At 40.3% G+C, this 25,345-nt stretch overlaps 1 protein-coding gene across 6 annotated transcripts in view; it reads left to right on the forward strand.

The window, feature by feature from the left end:
* Window positions 1-25,345, forward strand: part of LOC108698371 (rho guanine nucleotide exchange factor 9) — a 237,404-nt gene that overhangs the window by 180,988 nt on the left and 31,071 nt on the right. For all 6 annotated transcript variants that reach the window (XM_018229799.2, XM_041572711.1, XM_041572712.1 and 3 more), the window contains one exon: window positions 21,031-21,210. In XM_018229799.2, coding sequence (XP_018085288.1) covers window positions 21,031-21,210 — 180 coding nt within the window. The remainder of the gene's footprint in view (window positions 1-21,030; window positions 21,211-25,345) is intronic.

Below are 25,345 nucleotides of genomic sequence, written 5' to 3' on the forward strand. Positions count from 1 at the left end.
AACTGGCATGGGCAGCACATTTCAGGGGAGCCCTATAGCTAATGTCTGGCCTCCTCACAAGTGTATGGGGGCCAGGACCCAGAACTCTCCAAATGTGCTTCCACCCTACTGACCAGTGATATAAGTACTTACACAAGCAATTTAGAAAACTCATGCTTGACAAAGGGGAGTGCCCCCGAAACGTTGCATCACCGCATAATAAACGCTAGTTGCCTCGTGTGCCGATATCCTTCTTCCATACAGTGATATAAGTAAACATTACTGGGCCCCACAGCCAAATCTGTTTAGCTCCCCCTCCAAAACATCCAGAATCCCTACAGGTTCCCTTATACTGTTAGACACCTCCACCTAGTTGTGCCTTTGTCTGCTGTCTCCTTTGTCACCCTCCAGTCCCTAATTTACACACAGATAAAGCAACTATGGCAGCAAATTAGGGCCTGTTGCACTCTATTTTTTGTTTTTAGCCTTGGGTGCTGCTGCTTCTCCATTGGAGAAATAGAATTTGTGAAACACGTGCATGTCATATGGCCAGATAATCTTTGGCTGTGTTGTGTTTGTGTATACAATCCCTGACTGGCAATCTGTGGATTCTGGCAAATGCCAGAGGGGCTGCTTTAAAATGCCTTAGACCAGGGGTCCCCAACATTTTTTACCTGTGAGCCACATTCAAATGTAAAAATAGTTGGGGAGCAACACAAGCATGAAAAAGTCCCTTGTGGTGCCAAATAACAGTTTGCTTGGGAATTTTTTGCCTTGTTTTGCCGCGGACTTGTATGGCGCTGTGTGTAAAAAAAAAAAAAAAAGACTCGCGTCAAAAATGTTTTGTCGTCCAAAGACTTTGATGGCCATCGGCGACATTTCTCCAGCGGCGAATTTTTGGCAAAACGAAACAGGTCAAATTCGCCCATCCCTACTTATGAGCAACTGGTTGGGGATCACTGCCTTAGACAAACACTATTAAGTAAGCTGGTGGGGGCTGTTTGGCTTATTTTGAATCACAGTCCTGGCCTGTGTATATACATTGTTGTGTGACATGTTGTGTTAGTTGTATCAAAACAACTGAACTCCCGTAGATCCTTTGCTATCAGCATATTGCAGTGACTCAGTCCAGCCATATCCTTTATTTCTGCAATATAAGTGCTGGGAGTGAGCCCATTCTGTGACTGAAGTCATATGTGTAGGTAACCAGTGGTATCCAAGCAGGCAAAGTGAGATTGGTTCCTCTAAGTGCAACAAATCATCCAGTGTAGGCGGCCCAAAGGGACCACTGACAGCGTGCACATAACAGCAACTGAAAGGCAGTTAGTTATGCTGATAACCTATCGCTACCATCTCTACTAGAAGCCTGCACTTTGAACAAATCTAATAGGTGTGGGATGAACTTTCCAAAATTGTTCTGACTTTCACAACAAAATCCTACACCGATTCTTGTGCCAAGTCTATTATTGGATTGATAAAATCAGCACTTTATTCTGTGGTTTCCCCTTGTGACTTCTCTCTTGGCCGTGCGTTACTGAAAATGATGCATTGAGTTATATGGTAATTAAAAAGAGTCACATTATTACAGAAAGGCTGCTTGTGGGAAAACAAAGCGAAGTTCTACACTAATTATCTTTTTTATTCCTTTCTGTGTGCCTTTAGTTGTGAAGTTAGATTGTAAGCATTTTTAGTAGGTTCCACTCCTTATTGTCTCTCTGTACTCTATGGGCTTGTTGGGGTCTGTCTGACATTTGACAGCAAGCGAGTGTATCTGAGAGTAGCATGGATGGATGTTTCCCTTTCCAACCACAGAATATGACTTTTATGAACTAGTTATTCTTTTTCATAAACACGTAGGAGTTTGTTTTCCTTTTTCTATTCCAACATCTTGCTGTAAGGCATTGGTTGTCAGACTTTTTCAGCTAAAGCCCCCAACTTGGAGGGACATATTTGGGGCTCCAGTTAGCTCTTTACAAAGTTACAGATATAAAAAAGCATTAGTTTATCAGTCTTTAAAGAATATCTAGGCAGCTAATGCATTTTCACCCCAAGTAGCACCCTAATTGTCCTTCAGGCTGGGCTTTCAGGTGTACCTAGAAGAACAAAGAGGCTTTCTTCCAAATTCTAGCCCTAAATGCCCTTCAGGCTGAGCCCCCTGCCTCTGTATCACAACCCCCATGACAGGCAGTGCTGCAGTTTAGGAACCACTGCTCCAAAGACTACTGAACACCTTTTAAATGCAGGTTATACTGAATAACAAATGATGGCAGGAATCAATGAGCATTTTCAGGTACATACAGTATTTATTGAACAGCCAAGACACAGGTCCCTACCACACACCCTTGACCACAGAAAGCCCCTCAAATACCTGGTGCAATAAAAGAGCACAATAAGTATGATTATTATATTATCCCTTGTATAGTACTAGTATATTTTAATGTGCTTTTCAGGGACCACCTGTTCACCAATCATATCATTCCCTGCTCCAGTGAAATTTGCAATCTTTAGTCCCTACCCTGCAAATGTGCTGTGGCTATTGCACTGATCAGAAACATGCATGATATGATCTAAATCAGTGCTGTCCAACCTCTGTGCTACCGAGGGTCGGAATTTTTCTATGTCTACATGGTGGAGGGCTGATAATGGAAGTTAGTGTTAGCCAATCTCTGTAAACTTTAAACCACACCCAAAACCATGTTCACATTAATAGCACACCAAAAAAAAAACAAATGTTTGGTGCTCACTGCAGGGATAAAAAATTCATAAAGTCATATTAAGAAATACCCTTAAATCCCTATACCTCCTCTCCCCTGTGGATAACACAGTACCCCCAGCACATGATTAAACACCTTAGGGGACCCTAACAATAATTTTCAAATGCTAACAAACCATCAGAACAAATACCAGGCTTATGTTTCACAGGCAGACCAGGGCACACACTAGCAGAGTATGGCACAATATGGCAGGCAGAGTTTGGCACACCCAAGGAGAATATGGCAGGCAGACTATGGAACCCCCAGGGAACATAGGGCAGGCAGAGTATGGCACACAGGGAGGATAGGGCAAGCAGAGTATGACACACACAGGGAGCATAGGGCAAGCAGAGTATGACACACACAGGGAGCATAGGGCAAGCAGAGTATGACACACACAGGGAGCATAGGGCAAGCAGAGTATGACACACACAGGGAGCATAGGGCAGAACAGAGCAGGAGACAGGGAAACCCATCAGGACCACTCTAAGATGTACTTGTAACGGTTGGCACCCTGAATCTAGAACCAATGACAAGCACCCTGGTCTCGGCTTGTGCTTCTGCCTGTAGCAGCTGCCTTTGGCCTCGGGAGGAGCCCTCAGCTACTCAGATGCCGCCAGGTCTTAAAACGAGAGGTGCAAGGCGAAAGGTTCTAAACAAGCAAAGGGGCACAACTGTAAGCAAAGTCTTTGGGCAGAAGGTCGTGGTACAAGGCGTACGACAGAATCGTAGTCAGAACAGGCCGGGTCGAGGCAGGCAGAGAATAAGCGTAGTCAGGCAGGCAAGGGTCAAACCGGGAGATCAATCAGAAGGGATTTAGCAGAAGAGGTAGTTGCTCAGGCAAGGGTCAGGTGACAGAATTCAGAATAGTCAAAAAAGCCAGGTAGGGGTCAAAACAGGATACAGATCTGATTCACAGAATAGCACAATGCAACAGCACCAGGAACAAACTCCTATAACAGGCAGGGTCTCACAGCCCTAATGAGCCTTAAATAGTGCCATTGCGCGCTGGCATCATCACTGCACCTTTAAATTGTGAAGAGGCACGCCGCATGCGCCCTAAGAAACTGGAGCTGGAGAAACACGCTGGCGCGGCTAACATGGCGGTGCAGCAGAAACGGAGCGGCGTGGCGGGCATCCCTGCCGTCCCCCCACTAGACGGTTTTTATTACAGTACTACATACAGTGACACATTGCTGATGCCCCATTAGCATTTTTAATAAGGTGTGAACAGGTGAACAATGTGAGCAGTTTCAGAGGTTTAAACAATGCAGGGACCAGTTAATCTCTCTAGTGATAGATTACACATGGTAAATAGACACAGCAGGTATGGTTGAAACTTCTTAGCACCCACCAGTAGTGCAGTGAATCTGAAAGACTGCAGGCTGCCTACCAGCCCTCAATCAGATTCTTTCTGTTAATTGTCCATCATAATATACAGTACATGCATACCATAAGTGTGATGACCTTGACTAAAAGGTTGTTTGGAAATCATTCACCAAATAAATGTTGATGAGTTATGATATAGTGAATAAAGTACCCCCTATTGTAAAATATAAGGATATCATAAGTCACTGCGGAGTTCCATGACCATGTAAAAATAAAAGCTTTTATACAGGTCATGGAACTCTGGGATTACTTCTAATATCCTCATATTTTCCAACAAGGGGTACTTTATTTATTATAATACACACGTTTTAGTGAGTCATAAGGCACAAATGACATCACTACTCACTGTTTGTAACTGATGACATCAGAACTCACCGTTTATAAGGATATCATTCACAAGATATTCAAGGCTTTTGTGTATAATATGAATTTACAATACATGTGGCTCAAGGTGTCGGCTTGTTATATTAACTGAAAGTTCATATAGAGGAGAGACAGGGTTTTTACATTACTTAAAGGATAAGTTGGATTACAGGGAACATATTTCGCTATAAAGATAAGTTTTGTTTAAAAAATATATATAAATATATATATTCTAGCACTGCATATCTTGACAGTGCTATGTAAATAAATGATGATGATGATTCTGTTTGGAGAAATTCAGTGCAGACATATTGCCTGTTCTTACTGTATGTTTAGTGAATTTTTGGTCAGATGTCAGGATCAAGTCACTCAAGGCTTTAAAAAAAATATAATGAGCTCAGCCCTTCTTGCAAAAAAAGTACATTAAATCCCATCAGGCTTAAATTGTGAAGTCTTCCTGTTATGTTGCTTAAATCTGGCCCAGTTTCTGCTGATAAGGCATATTCAATCAAATTAAAGAGGGATCTTTGATGCTGTTTGCTTTGCAAGCGCCCCTGAGACCTTGTGCTCAATTTGAAGGCACTTTGCTCATTTAGTGTAAGTTGTTACGTGGACAAGAAGTATAGACTTAACCCCTTGAGGCCTAGAGGCACCTCCTGGAAGTGCTGTGGGAAGGAGGTCCAAGCCTTATCCCGTGACTTGGAGCACATCAGTAAAAGGAATTACCTAACTCATGTTATACTGAGCTCCTTTAAAATCTGCATTTCTCAGCTAGATCTAAATTGGTGTAAAGCTTTCCAGTTAATGATGTGTATCTAACATAATAAAAACATGATTAACATTTGAAACTGGACATAACATTGCTTGTCTGCTTTGATTCATGCATGGGAGTAAAAAAACTGATTAATAACATCTCATAGTACAGGTATGGGACCTGTTCTTCAGAATGCTTGAGACTTGGGGTTTTCCAGATAACGGATCTTTCTGTAATTTGGATCTTCATACCTTAAAGGAGCAGTAACATCAAAAAAATAAGTGTTTTAAAGTAGTACAAATATAATGCAGTGTTGCCCTGCACTGGTAAAACTGGTGTGTTTGCTTCAGAAACACTACTATTTTTTATATAAATAAGCTGCTGTGTAGCAATGGGGGCAGCCATTTAAAAGAGAAAAGGCTCAGGTTACACAGCAGATAAACTCTGTAGAACATAATGGTGTTTTCTGTTATCCACTATTTAACCTGTGCCATATACTGTAGCCTTTTTTCAATGTCCGCCATTGCTACACAGCAACTTGTTTATATGGACTATAGTAGTGTTTCTGAAGCAAACAGATCAGTTTTACCAGTGCAGGGCAACACTACATGATATTTTCATTACTTTAAAACACTTTAATTTTTTGGTGTTTCTGTTCCTTTAAGTCTTCTGTAAAATAATTTAAGTATTAAATAAACCCTATAGGCTGGTTTTGCATCCAACAAGGAATATATGTATCTATCTATCTATCTATCTATCTATCTATCTATCTATCTATATATATATATATATATATATATATATATATATATACATATATATATATATATATATATATATATCTTAGTTTGGCTCAACTACTAGGAATTATTTTATTATTACATAGAAAAACAAATGATTCTATGGGATACAGCCTTCAAAGCTTTTTGGACAATAGGTTTCTGTATAATAAAAGTAATGTAGTAAGAAACAGATTAATTACATTTCATTAGTATTTCATATACAAGTTCCCTTAGATATTATATAAGTTCGTTAAAGGGTAAATTTACCTTTTGATCATACTTTTCCTAATATGGACTTAGGGGATAATGTAAAAGAAGTCATAGAGTTTGCACCAGGTGTAGTAATCCATATCAACCAATTAGCAGTTAGCATTTATTAGACACCTAATGAAAAGCAAATATATGATTGGTAGCTACTGGTTATTAGATTTGATGCAAACTTTACGATTTACATTACCCATTTGGACTATTTGAAGTTGCAGCAAGTTGTGAGATATTCAATGTTTTTGTTCTCAAAAAGACATTTAAATGCAATAAAAGTTTGCTACAGATCTCATCACCTATATAACTAATTAGCAGGTTGCATTTACTGGTAAGCTGTTTAAAAGCAAACATCTTATTGATTTGCTAAGGGTTGTGGCAAAAGGAACAAATATAAAATTTTGCATAATAAAAGCAACTTTAACTCCACTTTTAATTTTATATCTAATACCAGACCACCCAAATACATTATCTGACAATATCCTACCATACAAGTGTTTCAAGGGGCAGTATACCCCCTTGTTTAGCATGAGAACACTGAATAGGGCTTGTGCTAAACATACTTAATATCACAAAATTCAGACTTTATTGTGATTATATCAATAAAAAAGTATGTTCAGTACCAGCCCTATTCATTGTACTCATGTTGAACAATGGTGCCCGTTAATTAATAGTTTAGTTTCCCTTTAAATGAATTAGTGCTCAGATCTATTCCTAAATAATTATTATTGCTTATTTTATTATAGCTATATGATAGCAAGCACAGTATGCAGCCACAATAGGTCCTTAACTCCATCTTTTATTGGGGCTTGAATACGTGCCTTGAAAATAGAGATTCTTCAATGAACAGACAAAGGGGCAAATTTACTTACCTTCGAAGTTGCGCCAGCGTTGGCTTTACTGCACATCGCCGCAGGCGAAGTTTCACGAGGGTGTCACTAATTCACTAAAATCCAAAGTTGCGCTCAGGAAGGCGAAAGGTAGCGAAGTTGCGCTAACGTTAGTTCGTCAAGTAAAGCGAAGTTACGCTACCGATGCCTAATTTGCATACGGCGCCAAGTTAAAGTACAATGGACGTATATGTAGCAGCAAATACATTACACTACACAAGCCTGGGAAAGCTTCATAAAATAAAATAGAGTTGATATTTTGCCCTACACATGTGCCCACTGTATAGTTTAGGTGCCATATGTTAGGAAATGTAGGGTACCCCAAAAAAAATTTACGATCTTTTTCAGCCTATCACCCTTAAAAAAGTAAACGTTTTTTGGGACTTTTCATTCCAAATTTTTGAAGCAAGCCCTATCTACTCTATTGCACTTCGCCTGGTCTGAGGTGGCAAAGGCAAGACTGGCGCAAGAGGTAACGTTCAGTAAAATGCACAAGTTAGTGAATTAGCGGTTACATCCCTTCGCCATAGCGCAACTTCGTCTGACGTAAGGGTGCGAAGTAGCGCTAGAGTAGGCGAATTTACGTCAGCGCCCGTTAGTAAATCAGCAAAGTAACAAAATGAAGTCATGCTGGCGAATTTTCGCTAGTGTTATCGAATTCGCCATTTAGTAAATTTGCCCCATAATTCTATCTAGAACCTGAAATATTCCAGATCAGTGTTCCAGATCATCACAGTTGCTTGATGGCAGTTTGATGGTACCTGCCACCTCCTAACGAAAGGCATTGCTGGCAGTCGCTGTGTTTAGTGCTGTTTAGGGTTGAGACTTACCAATAATACCTTTTTTATCTGTAAAGGGAAACCGCAATATATTTTTCAGTAGAGTTTCTCTGCTGTACCTTCCTTTAAGGAACATTATACTTAACAGTTATTGATTTTTAAAACATTACACATTTTTTACGGCTATTCTTATTAAGTAAAACAAGGCGTATGAGAGAGGCTTACTTACAATGTTATTGCTCAGTAAAAACCAAGTAGTCATTTGATCACTTCTCGCTGGAGGGATTTGTTTGCACTGAAGCCTGTGGATAGGATTTTAAGAATACTCACCAGAAGGCCTGGTAGCTCCCTCACTAATGAATAAATACAAATAGGCAGAAAAAGAAATATTTTATCTGTCACAGACATTTACAGATGGGATGGTTGTTATCAAAGTAGAGCAACCCATGCAAGTTTATTAACATCCAGGGTGGGAATTGGCCGGAGGGACACAGGGGAAAAAACCCGGTGGGCCCTGGCTTTCGTGGGCCCCGCCAGCCGAGACTGACAACGATACTGCAGCTGCTCCTAATCCTAATTTGCGGCTCAGGAAGGGGGGGAGTGAATGGAGGGCCCTGAGCTAGATTCCAGTCTGACATTGATCATCACTAATGGAGAACTTTACATTCCAAACAAAATCTTAATTACCAGTAATGATGGGCGAATGTGTCCCATTTTGCTTCGTGGAAAAACTGTGAAAAATTCGAGAAACGCATTGAAGTCAATGGGCTTCAAAATTATTTTGACGTGCGTCAATTTCGACGCCTGCGACAATTTTTATACACGCGCCTATTAGGGATGCACTGAATCCAGGATTTGGTTCTGCCCGGCCGAACCGAATCTGAATCCTGATTTGAATATGCAAATTAGGGACGGGAAGGAAACACATGACTTTTGGTCATAAAACAAGGAAGTAGAAAATGTTTTCCCCTTCCAACCCATAATTTGCATATTCAAATTAGGATTTGGTTCGGTATTCGGCCGAATCTTTCGTGAAGGATTCAGGGGTTCGGCCGAATCCAAAATAGTGGATTCGGTGCATCTCTAGCCCAAATGCATTAAAGTCTATGGGCGTCTGAATAATTTTGATGCGCAACAATTTTATTTTATTTATTTTTATTCTGATGTGTGCTTAAATTTTTTTGACGCAGCAAATTTTCTCGACAGTTTCGCAAATTTATTCGCAAACAGCCTTCCTCATGCATCTGAGGGAGGCTGTTGTGCCGAAACTTGTTGTGTATACTACTCCTGCAATAAACACACAATGATGCTATAATTTGCACTGTGCTCTCCGGGTTCAATTTTATTTTATTCGGAATCTACTGTAACATACACACGGTTGCTACCTGTTGAGAGTAAAAGACACAGCTCTTTCCACTGATTGGCTGTTGTAACCGAACATGTATGCATTCACAGGGTTTGTGTGAGAGTACAGTGTCAACCAGAGGAAGACTTTAGTACTATATGAAATTATAAAAATATATACCGGTATATATTTATATAATATGAAACTGCGTTTCACATATAGGCTGTATATGTGATGTATTTTTATAAAGACCTGCTCAGAAGTATAGTTTCACTTGAAAAAGCCAGGACACATTTAGGCTTATTGACACCTGAGTTGGCAAACTCAATATCACCACCACCCCCACATGCCTCCTCCGTGCTCACATCTGGGCACCAGGGCCCCTGTTAAAGTGCCAACGTTCTCACCTTGCTTCATGGCAAAGGGACCCCAGTTAAGGAGACGCAGCAGGAACCATTTCTGCTGTGGCCGGAATCAGCCTGCAGTGATGTTTTAACGCTAGTTCTCAGCAAACTTAGCACTTAACATCATGTAAGTTTCTGCGTTCCCTGGGGAGTACATAGAATGGTACTTAGCGGCAGGAGCAGACAGCCTGTCACATTTCGCTGGCCCTTTTTTCTTTCACCGAGCAAACTGCTCTGTAACATCTGCTTGTCGGGATCCTTTGGAAACGACTTGGGCACAACATAATATGTCTGACATTGTTTTATGTGAGCTAAAGTAAATCCCCTGCAAAGAACTGGCCACCTCTCTCTCCCCTGCGCTGATTGGAAGTCACGTATCGCCTCTCTTTCAAATGCGTGGGCTGCGAAAACAGGTCAACCTTGTGTGTTTAGGCAGCAATGAAAACTCCATCTCACTTCCACTGCACTGAGTTTCTTTGGTAGATTAAGGTATATGTTATATATATATTTTTTTTCTGTAGAAAAACTGGTAGCTTCCGGTAGCCTTGGCTATTTATTCAAAAGAAAAAGTGTTTTTTCCCCTTGGAAGGTTTCAAGTTTACAACAATTGTATTGCTGTAGGAAGCAAGGCTGCCCTGTTTACACAGTTTTCTAGCCACAGTGGAATTCCAACTATAAAAAGAGTATAAAGCTAGGAACTAAAAGCTACAGACATTTAACTCATATTTATATTATTTTCATTCAAAATAACTTGCTATATATATATATATATATATATAAGTTCAGAAAGTACCTGCACTCAATCCCTTCTGGTTTGCGGTGGGTGCTGGGTCAAGTTTATGATATACAATCTTCAAAAATGGATCCGCACTCCAAACGATTCAATCAAAGTGAAAGTTATTAGAACATCACTCACGTGTCCAACGTTTCGGCCCACATTAGGGCCTTTATCAAGGATGGCCCTAATGTATGTGGGCCGAAACGTTGGACTATATATATATATATATAGATATATGTTAGAATATATATATATATATATATATATATATATATATATATATATATATATGTAATTGTGAATTTCAAGGCCTATGGACACTAGGGGGCACATTTACTAAGCTCAAGTGAAGGACTTTTTTGGGTACTTCGACCATCGAATAGGCTATTGCGACCTTCGACTCAAACGATTCGAACTAAAAATCGTTCGTCTATTCGACCATTCGATAGTCGAAGTCTCTTTAAAAAATACTTCAACTACATACTTCGGCAGTTTAAACCTACCGAGGTACTATGTTAGCCTATGGGGACCTTCCCCGTCACTTTTCTAAGCTTTTTTTGATCGAAGGAAAAATCCTTCGATCGATCGCTAAAAATCGTTTGATCGAACGATTTTTACTTCGATCGATAGGATTTGCGCTAAATCCTTCGAATTCGAGGGTCGAATTCGAGGGTTTATTAACCCTCGATATTCAACCCTTAGTAAATGTGCCCTTAGGTGTTTGTATTGCAGCAGCATTGGCTATAATACCCTTCCCAGCTTACACTTGCTTCCCATGTAGATGAATGGCAAATACATGGCAGACAGTGGTGATGTCAGGCAGGGACCTAGTACTCCTTTAGTAGATACCATTGTTGTGCTACATTATGCAGATGCTGTCTCCTTTACAAGCAAAACCGCAAGTACAGTCTCTCTAAAATAGACACAAATGTTGTTCATGTTGATGTGCTTCATTAAAAGAGCTTGCATCTAAACACGCTCATTGCACTTCTGCTCTGATAAATCATGCACAAGTGCTCACTGGGGAACCATCAAGCCAGCATCGGACTGGGGGCCCAGGGCCCACGGGGCCTGCAGCACATCCCCCCCACCATTCCCCGGACCCCCCAGCCGCAACCCCCCACCCTGTGCACCACAGTTACCTTTGCGTTACATCAATCAGGAAGGGAGGTAAGCGGGAATGCAGGGAGTGGCTCTAGGCCAACGGGGCCCAAATGGTGAGCATGAAGGATTCCGGGTTGGCTGCCTCCAGACTCAGCAGCTCATGCATTCATTTCAATAAGAGACTTTACAATGAATAGGAGAGGGTCTGAATAGAAAGATGAGTAATAATAGGTAGCAATAGCAATAAATGTGCAGCCTTACAGAGCGTTTGTTTTCAGATGGGGTCAGTGACCCCCATGTTAAAGCTGGAAAGAATAAGAAGAAAAAGGCAAATAACTAAAAAAAACTATAAAAAATTTTTTTCTCTCTGTAGTAATAAAACAGTACCTTGTACTTGATCCTAACTATTACAATTAATCCATATTTGAGGCAAAACAATCCTATTGGGTTTATTTAATGTTTAAATATTTTTTTTTAGTAGCCTTAAAGTATGGAGATCTGAATTATGGAATAACCGCTTATCTGGAAAACCCCAGGTCCCAAACACTCTGGAGAACAGGTTCCCATACCTGTACTACATCCCCCGCCATCCACTGACAGCCAAAACACTTGCAATGATGATTCTCTTTGAAAGAGATGGTGACTATTCTGAGGATGATGGAAAGGTTTAATGGAGACATTCTGTTTTGAGCACATATAGTGAAAATAATTATACCCTTCAATGTCTGTGTACAATTGATTGTGTTTATAGTTGTTTATTTTCTACACTGTGTGCTCTAAGAGGGTTCTGGAAACTGGCGGCCATAAGATATCCTTGACCCAAATCATCTTTGCCAATGGTTTTGCCGCCTTGATTGTGCAGGGATTAAAGAGAATAGTATAGAGAGAGGATGATGACGGTGTAAATGCAGGGAAAGGCTAAAATAGGAGGCTCTTTTTAGTGCGTAGGAGATTGTGCGTAGATGAGGGAATGTTGCCAGCTGTGACGTTCATGTTGTGTTTTGGGTTTTTTCTCTGTGACTCTGGTGCTTTAACACATCCCTGCCTGTAACCGCAGCTGAGCCCTGCACTGAAATGGCTGCCTTTGTACAACAGACAATGCAATCTTGGCCCAGGGTGGCTGTCCAGATTTTTATTTCTAATTGAATGCCACTGATAGCAGTGATATTTATGATCAGATGGTCACATGGTTATTACTCTGCTCTGCCGACTCATGGGAAAGGCTGTGAAGGAAACACAGAGTTACTCATTAAGCATTCTGTATGGAGACGCTATGAAGCTTGCAGCACAGGACATTTAACCATATATTTAATGTAGTTCAGCTATGGGCAGAGTGCACAATGGGTGGGCATGCTGTATATAGGAAGAATAGGAGGAAGCAACAGTGTAGTATTCCCTGCAATCAGGCCATGAGTAAGTTCCCATAATTCCTTAGATTCAGTCTCCTTTAGTAAAGTAAAATGCTCAGCTACAAAAGACAAAATTGATTAAAACAAGGAGTATAGCTGATTCTAAACCAATTCTTGGATCACAACATCGACTTCTAGACTATATTTAAGCACCTTGATTGAAACGTCAACCCAGGCCTAAGGTGAAGGAGAAGCAAAGTGTTGCATTTCGCCACTGGAAAGTAAAAATTGCGGGGAATAAAAGGCAACACAAACACTTTATATCAATATTGCCTATCCCGTGTCCCTTTAGAGTTATTCAAGTGCATTTGCCGGCACCCAACAACAGCTGAAGGCTAAGTTGACCATAGAGACTAGGACGATGGCTGAATGTTGGGACACATTTGATAGGAGTTTGGTTGTATATCACTGCTTTTAAGAGGAAAGTAGCATAACTCCTATTGGGGCGTAATAGCCTTTCTGTAGAGATGACATTTATTGTCTATTAAACCTTTTATACTCTAATATTAAATTAATAAGGATCATGCAGAATTTTCAAAATATCTCCCTTTTTTGTCCTTGGATATTAAACGAAGGTAGAAGCTGAGGAGGATTGAAGAGTTCAGCACTTTATTTGTAATGACTTTTATGTTTGTGTGTTAAAATGTATAAGGTTCTTAAATGGTAATAAAATGGTTATTCTGAATTTTAGATTCTGGTTCAGGATCAGATGATGTTTTATTACATACACTGCTGCAAACGAAAATCCACCCAGGGCCCTTTTACTAATGTGGTGCAAAAATATGTGAACATTTATGCACATAATATACTATGAGGTGGCACCTAATTTTCTTGTGCCAATGCCCCGGTTGCACTTATCAGTATGAATAAGGCACCTGTTACAAGCTGTAGCATGCAAAGGTGCAGGCCAACAATAAGGTATGAAGTATAATTGCACTGGGGGAGAATGATGTACTGGACAAAAAAAGCCTGAGCTGAGTTAGTAAATAAGACCTGCTATCTTTTGTCTTTCTTGAGGTCATTTGTTTGAATGGGACAAAAATACCAAAAAGTCAATCGATGTTGATGAAGTTACACTGAGACTTTCTCTGCAATTTTTCAGTTTGTGGGTTTTTTTTGGTTTTTTTTTTTTTTTAGATATTAGCAGTTTAAGACAGTTTTACACTACTAATACTCGGCTTTCAGCTCACCAGCTCTTTATAAAGGTCAGCCTTTGTATGCACTTCCTATGCACTTCCTGTAGGATCTGTTAAGCCTAGGATTTCTGACTCCCTGACTTTGAGTTTGAGCTTTTGAGCCAAAAGCCTGGTATTAGAAGTTTCAAACAGCTAATATCTCAGAAACCATTAAAATATAGAAAATGAATGTGAATTGCAAAAGTGCTCAGAGGATCACGATAATTAAATTTGCATGCATTACTTTTTGGGTTTAAGTCCCCTTTAATATCTTTGTGGGGTATGTGCAAAAACCTTTTGAACATAGCTTTCTAGATATCCAGTTTTATGACCTATTGATATCAGGGCAACACCTGCTTGAAACCATTACCTTTAGCACTTAAGTTGGCCATACATCTAAAGGAGAACTAAAGCTTAATTAAAGAAGTAGCTAGAGATGTTGTAAATTATGTTTTGTGCTTCTGTACCAGCCCAAGGCAACCACAGCCCTGTGAAGCTCTGTGTCTCCAAAGATGCCCCAGTAGCTCCCCATCTTCTTTTCTGCTGATTCACTGCACATGCTCTGTGCTGATGTCAGTTACTGAGATTAGGGACCCACTCACAATATTCAGTACACATAGAATAGAAATGTCACAATCTAAGGCTGATTAATAATTAATGCAGATAATTACTACATGGCAGCACAGAAAACAGTGCAATTAGCCTCAGAATTTAATAATCAGCCCTGTAGCATCAGCTTATATTACAGGCCAACCTCATTTTCTGCTTGATAATTTGTTGACAACGCGTAAGCTTAGCGTCTAAACAGCTGCTCAGAGCCCACTGAGCATGTGAGTGTCCCAGACACTTTCCAAGATGATGACCCCCTGTGACAAGTTTGAAGTACTGGATCATTGTTGCTATTGACAAGCTGAAACTTTAGGCCGGTGCAATAAGTTCAGTATATAAAATATGACATTTTGAGCCATATTCATTTTCAGGGTTTAGTTCACCTTTAAGGATCTGACCCTTTACAACGTCACCAAACAAATGAGTCTTTCAACCTTGAGATAGGTGGTATCGGGCTGATCTGATTGTTTGCCCCTCGGGTATGGCTAGGGTTGCCACCTGGCCGGTAAAAATGATGGTTGATCCCAATGTTATTAATAGGGGAAAAAGATACATATATAGCAAGGCCGGTATTTTTCTCCAGAAAAGGTGGCAACCCTAGGTATGACTACCTTAAAGGAGAACTAACCCCCCCAATAATAAAAGCCCCATATACTACCATAGATATTTCCCCCTCCCTGCTTCCTGGACAGCATGCTCATTATTTATGTAGAGTAGTGCAGCAGAGCTCATAGGTGTCATCTTCAGAGTCTTCTTCAGTAAGGGAATGCCAAATTTGGAGCATATGCAGTTGGAGCAGTCCAGTATTCGGACCAACTGTGCATGTACTGAAAAGTTCAGAAAATTGCTGAAGGGAAGAGGATCCGAAGAAGACTGAAGACCTGGAAGATGGCAACCATGAGCTCCACTGCGCTACACATAAATTGTGAGCATGCTGTCCAGGGGCTCTTTGTGGAATAATGCACTAGGAGGGTAATTAGCAGGGAGGGGGGAACTATCTAGGGTAGTAGATGGGGCTTTTTATTTCGGGGGTTTTGTTCTCCTTTAAGGTTAAGGTCAAGCTTTAATCCTAACAAGGGATGAATTAATTTGCCAGATCATGTTCCACTTTGTTGTTGAGTTTGTTGCACAGACAAGTACAGATTCACTTATTCATATCTTGTTACTATCACTATTATGATACCACATAGCCTGTTGGTTTATACGTTTCAGATTCATAGATATTATGGCAGCGCTCACAAAGGAACAATTCTACCCACCACATGCCCCCAGAAAACCTCCATTCAGCCAAATGCAAATGGAAATGTTGTCGTACCGCATTATCATTGAATTATTTCCTTGGGCAAGCTGTAAATAATGGGTTCTTTCATGTAATGATCTGAATAATTATATTCATTTTTTTATGTTAAAAAGGTAGAATGTGGTTCAGTCATCCCTCAGAGTTAGATTTAATATGATGTGGCTGGGGGAAGTTCTGCTTCTAGCAAAGTAATGGAATGATTGTATTTATTATTGATCCCTCTTTTTCTTTTGTCTTTACCAGTAATTGTTTCTATAAATGGTTGTTTATAACGCTGTTAGCGTGCCGGGCTCTTTTGATTAATCACGTTCACTCCGTGGACTGAAATGACAATGGATTAATAACATGTAGCTAATGTGCTTTCTGTTATTCAAATTCTAGTCATCCTTCCTTAGACTCTTTTCGCTACATTGAGCCTCTTATACACGACTGCTGTTCTTGGTTAGGAGTGTTTGCAAGACTACAAATCGGTCCATTGCAAATATAGTTCTTTCATAATGCATTTGCTCAAGGGTCATCTGCCTTGTTTGGGGCATATTGCAGAACTATAAATCCCAGCACGGTGTAAAGGGGACACATACCTTCCTTGAAACTAATTCTTATGCTTTTCCTGGTTCTCCAAAGTAGTCATCTCAAGCACAATTACAGATGCAGGAGAATTCTATGATGAGAATCACCCTTACCATCCCTACGCCAGTCATCCCACTGTTATCCAATATATCACTATATGTGATCATCTGAAGTTTGATTTTTTTAAATATGTAAAAATTGCACAGTAATCCCAATATATTAGATAATAATGGGATGACTGATATAGAGTTAATAAGGATGTTTCTCATTGGAGAATTCATCTGTAATTGTGCTTGGGTTTAAAGCTGGGACAAAAATGTTAAATTCCTTTGCAATGATCAGGAAGCAAAGATGAATTTGTGGTGTCAACATTCGGTGCTACTATTACACCTTTCTGATTGGCTCTTGCTGAAGAGATGCATGCCACAGTCAGATAGAGCTGCATGAATAAGGGCTAAGATCTCATAAAGTATTAAAGCATGTGCAATGGAAAGTTGTCCCTTTTAAGGCATTCTGTTAAAATATTTGATAAACACTATGGGGCAAATTCACTATGCGCCGAAGCGCCTAACGCTAGCGTCAATTCGCTAGCGTTGGTCATTTTCGTTACTTCGCAAATTCACTAACGAACGCTGGCGTAAATTCGCTAGTGTTACTTCGCACCCTTACGTCTGGCAAATTTGCGCAACGGACGTAACTACGCAAATTCACGCACGCATTGTACTGAACGCTACCTTTTACGCTAGACTTCCTTCGCCACCTCAGACCAGGCGAAGCGCAATAGAGTAGATAGGGATTGCTTCAAAAAAAGTTCACATTTTTTCTAAGTCCCAAAAATGCTGGCGTTTTGTCTATATTATGGGTGATAGGCTGAAAAAGATCGAAAAATTTTTTGGGGCTCCCCTCCTTCCCCCCTATATTTCCTAACTCATGGCAACTTAACTATACAGTGGGCACATGTGTAGGGCAAAAAAACATTTTTACTTGATGTTTTGAAGGTTTCCCAGGCATTTGTAGTGATTGTACTTATTCCTCCATTGAAATTTGAATTTGGCGCCGTATGCAAATTAACCATCGCTAGCGTAACTTTGCATCGCTTAGCGAATCAACGCTAGTGCAACTTCGCAACCTTACGCTACCCCTGAGCGCAACTTCGCATTTTAGTGAATTTGCGGAGCACTGGCAAAACTACGCCTAGCGCAACTACGAATCTTAGTGAATTTGCCCCTATACCTCCTTTGAGCCAGCAATTCCATTAGATGAGTTTTAGGAGGATTTACAGCCCCTTTAATTCATGTCATCTAACTTCCAATTTCAATCAGACCTTCTGTCTGAGTTTCTGTTTTTGTTTCATTCACACCAAAGTTTTTTCCTTCTATAGAAAAGTAGAATGCACCACCCAATAGAGGCACACGATCCTAAGTCTTAATTCATATCTGTACAGGTCTCCTCCTAAGTGAAAGGGCCATCCTCTAGAAGACTATGTCACCCCAAAGAAAGAAACATTATAGACAGATAGCTGAAGATCTATAAAAAGGATTAACACACCACAGGCCACTAGAGCAGGGGTCTCCAACTTTTTTAACTGTGAGCCACAATTAATTTTAAAAAGAGTTGGGAGCAACACAAGCATGAATCCTGGAGGTGATAAATAAAGGCTGTGATTGACTATTTCTTAGCCCCTATATGGACTGGTATTCTAAAGGAGGCTCCGTTTCGTAGTACACCTGTTTTTCATTTACCCAAAACTTGCCTCAAAGTCGGGAAAGCAAAAATAAGTTCCTGCTTTGAAGCCACTGGGAGCTACAGCAAACCAGGTAGGTGGGCAACATGTTACTCACAAGCCACTGGTTGGGGATCACTGCACTAGAGGAACAGACCTTTTATTTGAAGTAGCGAAGGTGATTCTTCCCAGCGAAGGCAATAAGGCTGTGGAATCAATGTGGATGATGTTGTGATAGCTGATTCTATTGGTGCCTTTAAGAGGGGCTTGGATGGTTTCTTGGACAAGCATGATATCATAGGCAATTGGGATAAATTCTACAATTTGTATAGATATTGTTGTATGAAGGGGGCGGTGTGGGTGTATGTATGTGCACTGGGTTTCATTTGTAGGGGTTGAACTTGATGATATTTGGTCTTTTTTCAATCCAACTTAATTATGTAAATATGCGACTAATATGAAGACAAGGTACCAAATAGTGAAGATTTGTATTAGAACTCAGCCCTCCATGCACTGGTATACCTCCCAACATGTGAAAAATAGAGTGACAAAAGATCTGGCACATGTAGCACATCGAAAATGTCTTTGATCACTTCTGTTTTATGGCCACACTCCCTAAATACCACATCCATTTTACAAAATTTGGCAGGTTATAGAAAGTTTGAACTCATTTCTGGGGGTTTCTGGTCAAAATCGTGACTGCCCCATGAAAATCGGGACAGTTGGGAGGTATAGGCATGATGTACTTACAGAAAGTGAAAGCTAATCTGTGTTTTGTGTGTTTTGACAAATCCTAAATAGGAAAATAGAAAGTGAAAAGTCCACACACAGAAGGACTGTTGCTTCCATCAGTCACTGTAATGACACCCAGACGTCTGGTCCCTTCACCACAGCAAAGCACATTTTTCATGCGCCTGGGATCCTAGGGCTAATGGCTGTTGCTTCTCTGCAACACAAAAGTGAGAAGTAGCAGCCAAGATAATTAGAAACCCCCGCAGAGGTCAAAAGCACCGAGTGAGCTAATATCTTCAGGACATTACAGCGCTCAACTTTATGTCTAGTGACAGTGAGTTCATTTCAGCCACTCTAAATTATCAGTGTTTGTGGCGCGAGGGATATTTCTAAACAAGTAGCTCAGTGAGTTCCTACTTCAGCCTTGTCTGGGGTAGAAATGGGGTATAAACCAGTGAGCGCAGTCTCTGCTTTCTACTGCTAATGGATCAGGAAAGCTTAGGTGCATTTATCTCTGTAGTGTAAAATATTTTCAACATTTCCTGCCCTGTTTAAACTTGAACTCTGGAGCATACTATACCATATACCGTATACTGTATTTCTTCCTTGGTTTGCTCTTGGATACTGTGCCACTTTCTTAACATTGGAGGCTCTCTCCTATTTATATTCCATTCTTGTTCAAACCAGTGCATGGTTGCTAGGGTAATTTTGTCCCTAGCAACCAGATTGCTGACACTGCAAACTTTAAAACGACAAATAATAAAAAATGAAAACCAACTGTCTCAGAATATCACTCTCTACATCATACTAAACGTTAATTTAAAGCTGAACAACCCTGTAATGAATTACATGATGATGAGGTTGTTTACATAAATTAATTTTCTTTTCACTTTATATAGCTTTCTGCCTGAGGTGATGAATGTGTAAAGGTTCACTGATTAATGGTGGGGAAAAATGTGCAAAAAGCAGGCAGACAGGCATCCCTTGCATCTTAAAGTTGTGTGCCCTGTATCTTGGGCTGGATTTGTAATCCGATTAAGTACAGAAAATAGCCAACCCCTTGGGTGTAAATGTTCAGCAGATGGGTCCGAAATACACTTCTAACTGTGGAACTAGTAAAAAAGCACTATAATATCGAACTCTCAATTAAAGGAGAAGGAAAGCTAGCAAAGCAGTTTATTGGCAATAGATTAGCCATAATAGTGCAAGCTATAACATTATTTATTCTGTAGAATGCTTTACCATACCTGAGTAAACAGCTCTAGAAGCTCTTCGTTTATTTAGTATAGCAGCTGCCATATTAGCTTGGTGTGACATCACTTCCTGCCTGAGTCTCTCCCTACTCATAGCTCTGAGCTCAGATTACAGCAGGGAGGGGAGGAGGGTGTGGGAGAGGAGCAAACTGAGCATGCTCAAGCCCAAGTCCTGGAGGTTTATGCTGAAAACAGGAAGTCTGATACAGAAGCCCATGTGTACACAATAGAAGGAAAAAAATGCTGTGTTTCTTTTAACAGAGGACTCAGAGCAGCATTAATTTCAGGGTTTACTGGTGTATTTATATAGACTTTTCTGATAAAGCTTACTTCATTTAAGCCTTTCCTTTTCCTTTAAAGTGGGTAGACCTGTGACTAAATTTGTGTTGGTTTGCTCATGCAACACATAAATGTTGTAAACTTTCTGTTTCTATTTTTCTGATTTTCCAAGGTAATGGGTGCCTTTCTATTTTACCTATTTAGTCCTCAGTAACAGTCCAAAAATTGGGATGAGGTTAAGAACAAAAAATAGGGGATAGGGTAGGTTGTAGAATGACAAGGGGTAAAGTTTTAAAACATCCAAGTTTTCCAGTTGGGGAAGAAGGGTGTATGGGGCAGGGTCAACATCTGTCTGTTGGGATCTGGAATGTGAACTGTTTTACTTGCTTTTCTTCACAGGGTTATTTAAAGCAATGCAGAAAGCGGAGGGATATGTTCAGCGATGAGCAGCTGAAGGTGATATTTGGAAACATTGAGGACATTTACCGATTCCAAATGGGTTTCGTGAGAGATCTCGAGAAGCAGTATAATACCGAGGAGCCGCACCTTAGTGAAATAGGGCCTTGTTTTCTGGAACATGTAAGTTTCTTTCAACTTGATGATAGGTCTTATTTATATCCTGACATCTTTTATCAGAATGTAATGAATGTAATAACCCTCTTCGGGTACTGAGTAAAAGCAAAAAACTTCATGACAGAAAATGGCATGCATCTTCCCAAGTTGGAGATATATTATATAGCCCTATATTTACTGTATAACTGATGTAGTTAGAGTACCAACTGCTAAGATAAACAGAAACATTCCGTTCTTAAGAGAAAGAACTGAATGGCTGACCAGCAGGCCTACATCCATTCTTCCTACCTCTTGCCTCCACCACTGCAGTAAGCACCTATTTTTGGCTCCCATGAGAATTCATATAGGTCAGGACATATTATGTTTACTAACACTGCCATCTATTAGGTTTGCATTTGCTGAAAGGGTAGGACAGACAGGCATTGGCTCTGACCTAAAATACATATATTGTGTAACAGTTTAGATATATTGAGTTTATACAGCGGGGATGTCCACTCTGCAGCCCTTTTGCTGCTGTTGTTTAAGTGCAAGGGCCAGCATCCCACAGCTTCAAATAACAGGGATATGAGGTTTGGTTGTGCACTTCTATCATAAACCTAAATCCCATAAGGGTTTATTTTTACAGAATGAGGATTATACCATTACCAAGCAAAGGAAGACATATAGGTTCATTGAAAGAATAGGCAGCTTAGCTGCCGTTTTGTCTCTGCACTGAAATCATTCTATCTTGTCAGATTTCAAAGCTCAGAGGATAGTTTCTCTGATGTTATTATCAGAGTATCATCTTTGTAGAAATCTTTCCTGAAGGAAAAAAAGGATTGCTCAAGTTGGTATTGCAAATGCTATGAATACATACTTTGAACTACAACTGCCAACCCTCCCTGGCAGCCTTCATCTATCAGGGCATGCTAGGAGTTGTACTTCAATAACAAATAAAGCTAGGTAGATTGGGCATCAATAGGTATTTGTTATAATCTGGTATCTAACTTGCCCTTTGGCACTATCTGTTCCCAGAGGGTATTATTCCCATTGATAAGATAGGTGCCATCTCTCCCTACTATACCTGCTATCCCACAACCACAGTCCCTTCCCAGAGACTATTATCCCACTGCTACTATAGGCACCATCTCTCCCTACTATACCTGCTTTCCCAGAGACTATTATCCCCAATGCTACTATAGACACCATCTCTCCCTAATATACCTGCCATCCCACAGTAAAATTCCCTTTCCAGAGACTATTATCCCCACTGCTACTATAGGCACCCTCTCTCTACTATACCTGCCATCCCACAGCTACAGTCCCTTCCCAAAGGCTATTATCCCACTGCTACTATAGGCACCATCTCTCCCTACTATACCTGCTATCCCACAGTCACACTCCCTTCCCAGAGACTGTTATCCCACTGCTACTATAGGCACCATCTCTTCCTACTATACCTGCTATCCCACAGTCCCTTCCCAGGGACTATTATCCCACTGTTACTATAGGCACCATCTCTCCCTACTATACCTGATATCCCACAGTCCCTTCCCAGAGACTATTATCCCACTGCTACTATAGGCACCATCTCTCCCTACTATACCTGCTATCCCACAGCCACACTCCCTTCCCAGAGACTATTATCCCACTGTTACTATAGGCACCATCACTCCCTACTATATCTGCTATCCCACAGTCACAGTCCCTTCCCAGAGGCTATTATCCCAATGCTACTATAGGCACCATCTCTCCTTATTATACCAGCGATTCCACAGCTGCATTCCCCTTCCAGAATTCCCCCCCCCATTGTTTCCCCCTGTTGTCCTGCTGGACCCCCTCCAAAAAAGACCGCTTAGGCTGTATTTCAGCAGTTGGAGGACTACTGGTCAGACCTTCTGAGCACATAAAAATGAAAATAAAGTGTTTATGGTAATCATGGTGTTAAAGTCCTATGCAGACTTTCTTACTATTGAAAATGGTTGAATGTTGCTTTTCTGACACTGCTAAATGACAGCAGTTGAGCAGTAAAATGCACCAGACCAGAGTACAGAATGAACATTACACTTGAGTTGACTAAATGCCTAAGGGCCTGGGGCTCAATTATAGCGCTGTTACATAAGCCACACAGGTCTGGCCTTCATGATCATCTGTGAATATGTCAGAGAAAGTCAGGAAAATTATAATTTCCCCTTTTTAAGATTTTAATCTCGAGTGAAGAGGCTGTTATTATGTAAGTGCATTTTTTAGCTCAATCCAGTGTTTCACAAGTGCAGCCTGTGCTTCTCCTGCTTCATCTTTCAATGTCCAATTCTTCTCTCCCTCAGTTTTATTGATATGCTGAGCTGGATACAGCACATGTCAGAGACACACAACACTTCAACAGTTTTTGAGTAGCTTTAGGTGGGAGGACAGATATGGGTGGGCTTCATAAACTTGGTGCCACCACATGATAAGGAATCATGGCTTTTAATTATGTAATTAGCATTTACCTAAGTATAGTAATTACACAGAGAGTCTTAGAGAATTTCTGATTAAAGGTCGAGAGTATCTATTGAAACACAATTTCTGTGGGACACCAATGGGGGCTAAGTTTGCTCTTCCTTTACCAATCTCTGTATAGATTTATAATCGGAGGCCAAGCTTCAGGAAAAATCTTTTTAAATTATATTTATGATATGGACAGGATCTGTCTATGATTTACCAAAATCAGAAGATGACACTTGCTATCTTTTTGCTGATAAAGATTTTACACCAAATAAAGTCTAAGCAGGTAGAATCCAATTGGCCTTAGTGGATGGAGATAAATCCAACCTACATTCACCAGACTTTATTAAACCACCTTTAAACCTTACAAGTATGTATCTTGGCAATAGGATACCAGTCTTAATGTATTCCGGGCCACATTAGACCACCATGGATTTGCTCTAGTTTTAACTGAACAATTGGGACAGCGGAACAGTTATTTTTAATAGCTTATGAAGTCCATGTATTGAAATCCTGTAGGTTAGCTTTAAAGACCTTCAGACTAGGAAACAAACAAAAATAGGTATCATTCACACTCCTTACCTTGCAAGTGCAGTGTGGAGCCATTGCCACAGTTTGAAAACCACTGAGAGAAGGTATTGAAGTGAGCCCAGACAATTCTGGAAAGTGAGGGATTATATTAGAAAATAAGGGACACAATTGCGACTGAGCTTAACTGATTGTAGGGAGGCAGTTCTTCTTAATTAGGGATCGTTACAACTCATTTTTCATTTTCCTGCGACAGGCTGCATGTGTTGAAGGGGGTACAGGCAGCCAGGGAGTGGGCAGGTCAAAGCATTTGCATTTAATCAATGTGTCTCATTATAGGTTATTAGCTTGTGTTGGAGAGATGGATTGTTTTCACTAATATCTATGGGAAAACTCCTTTATTCTGTCGTGAACCAATGACCCTTTAATGTTGTATTCCAGTTCTCACTGTTTGGGCAATTGTATATGAAAGCTGATGTCAAACATAGCAATGCTAGTTAAGGGGGGCATTCCCTAGCCAAACCATGTCATTGATGCAGCTCTTTAGCTAATATGTTTACAAACTTGTCCTCCAATCACATAATACCTCTGTGTCTGTGGTCCCTGCCTGATCCTTCCTGACACTCAAATAGTATTGACACAAAAGTTGTACCCTTGCATTTTAATTCACAGCACCCCCACATTGGGATCCCTTCTCAACAACACAAATAGAACTTTAAAAAACCCCAGGGGTCTTCCGTATCTTTTCTCTACATGGCAATTACAGTTAGTGACTGTTGTTTTTGGCTGCAAAACAAGTGGTTTTAGGCTCCTTGGCAGTCGCATGTGAACTGGAAGCCAATCTGGACCCATGAGGTTTCTAAACTGCCAGTGATGTGTCTGGGTAAGATACAGTGGGACCAATGCAGAACTGTTAAAAGGATGGGGGGAGTTAGCTCTACTTTAATATCTTTTAAAAGGTTCATAATGTTAACAAGATAAGATATATTTACAGAAACTGTTAAAAATAAATTAACAACAGATGTGAAACTTAATTTCAAGATGCTTTCCCCTTAAATAAGTCAACAGACATCAGAGCATATAATCAAGCAATGCCAATAAACACCAGGATGGCTTGAAAGAAAGCATTTTATGAGTTTTGGGAAGC

The sequence above is a fragment of the Xenopus laevis genome, chromosome 8L (assembly GCF_017654675.1).
Source record: "Xenopus laevis strain J_2021 chromosome 8L, Xenopus_laevis_v10.1, whole genome shotgun sequence".
Lineage (NCBI taxonomy): Eukaryota > Metazoa > Chordata > Amphibia > Anura > Pipidae > Xenopus > Xenopus laevis.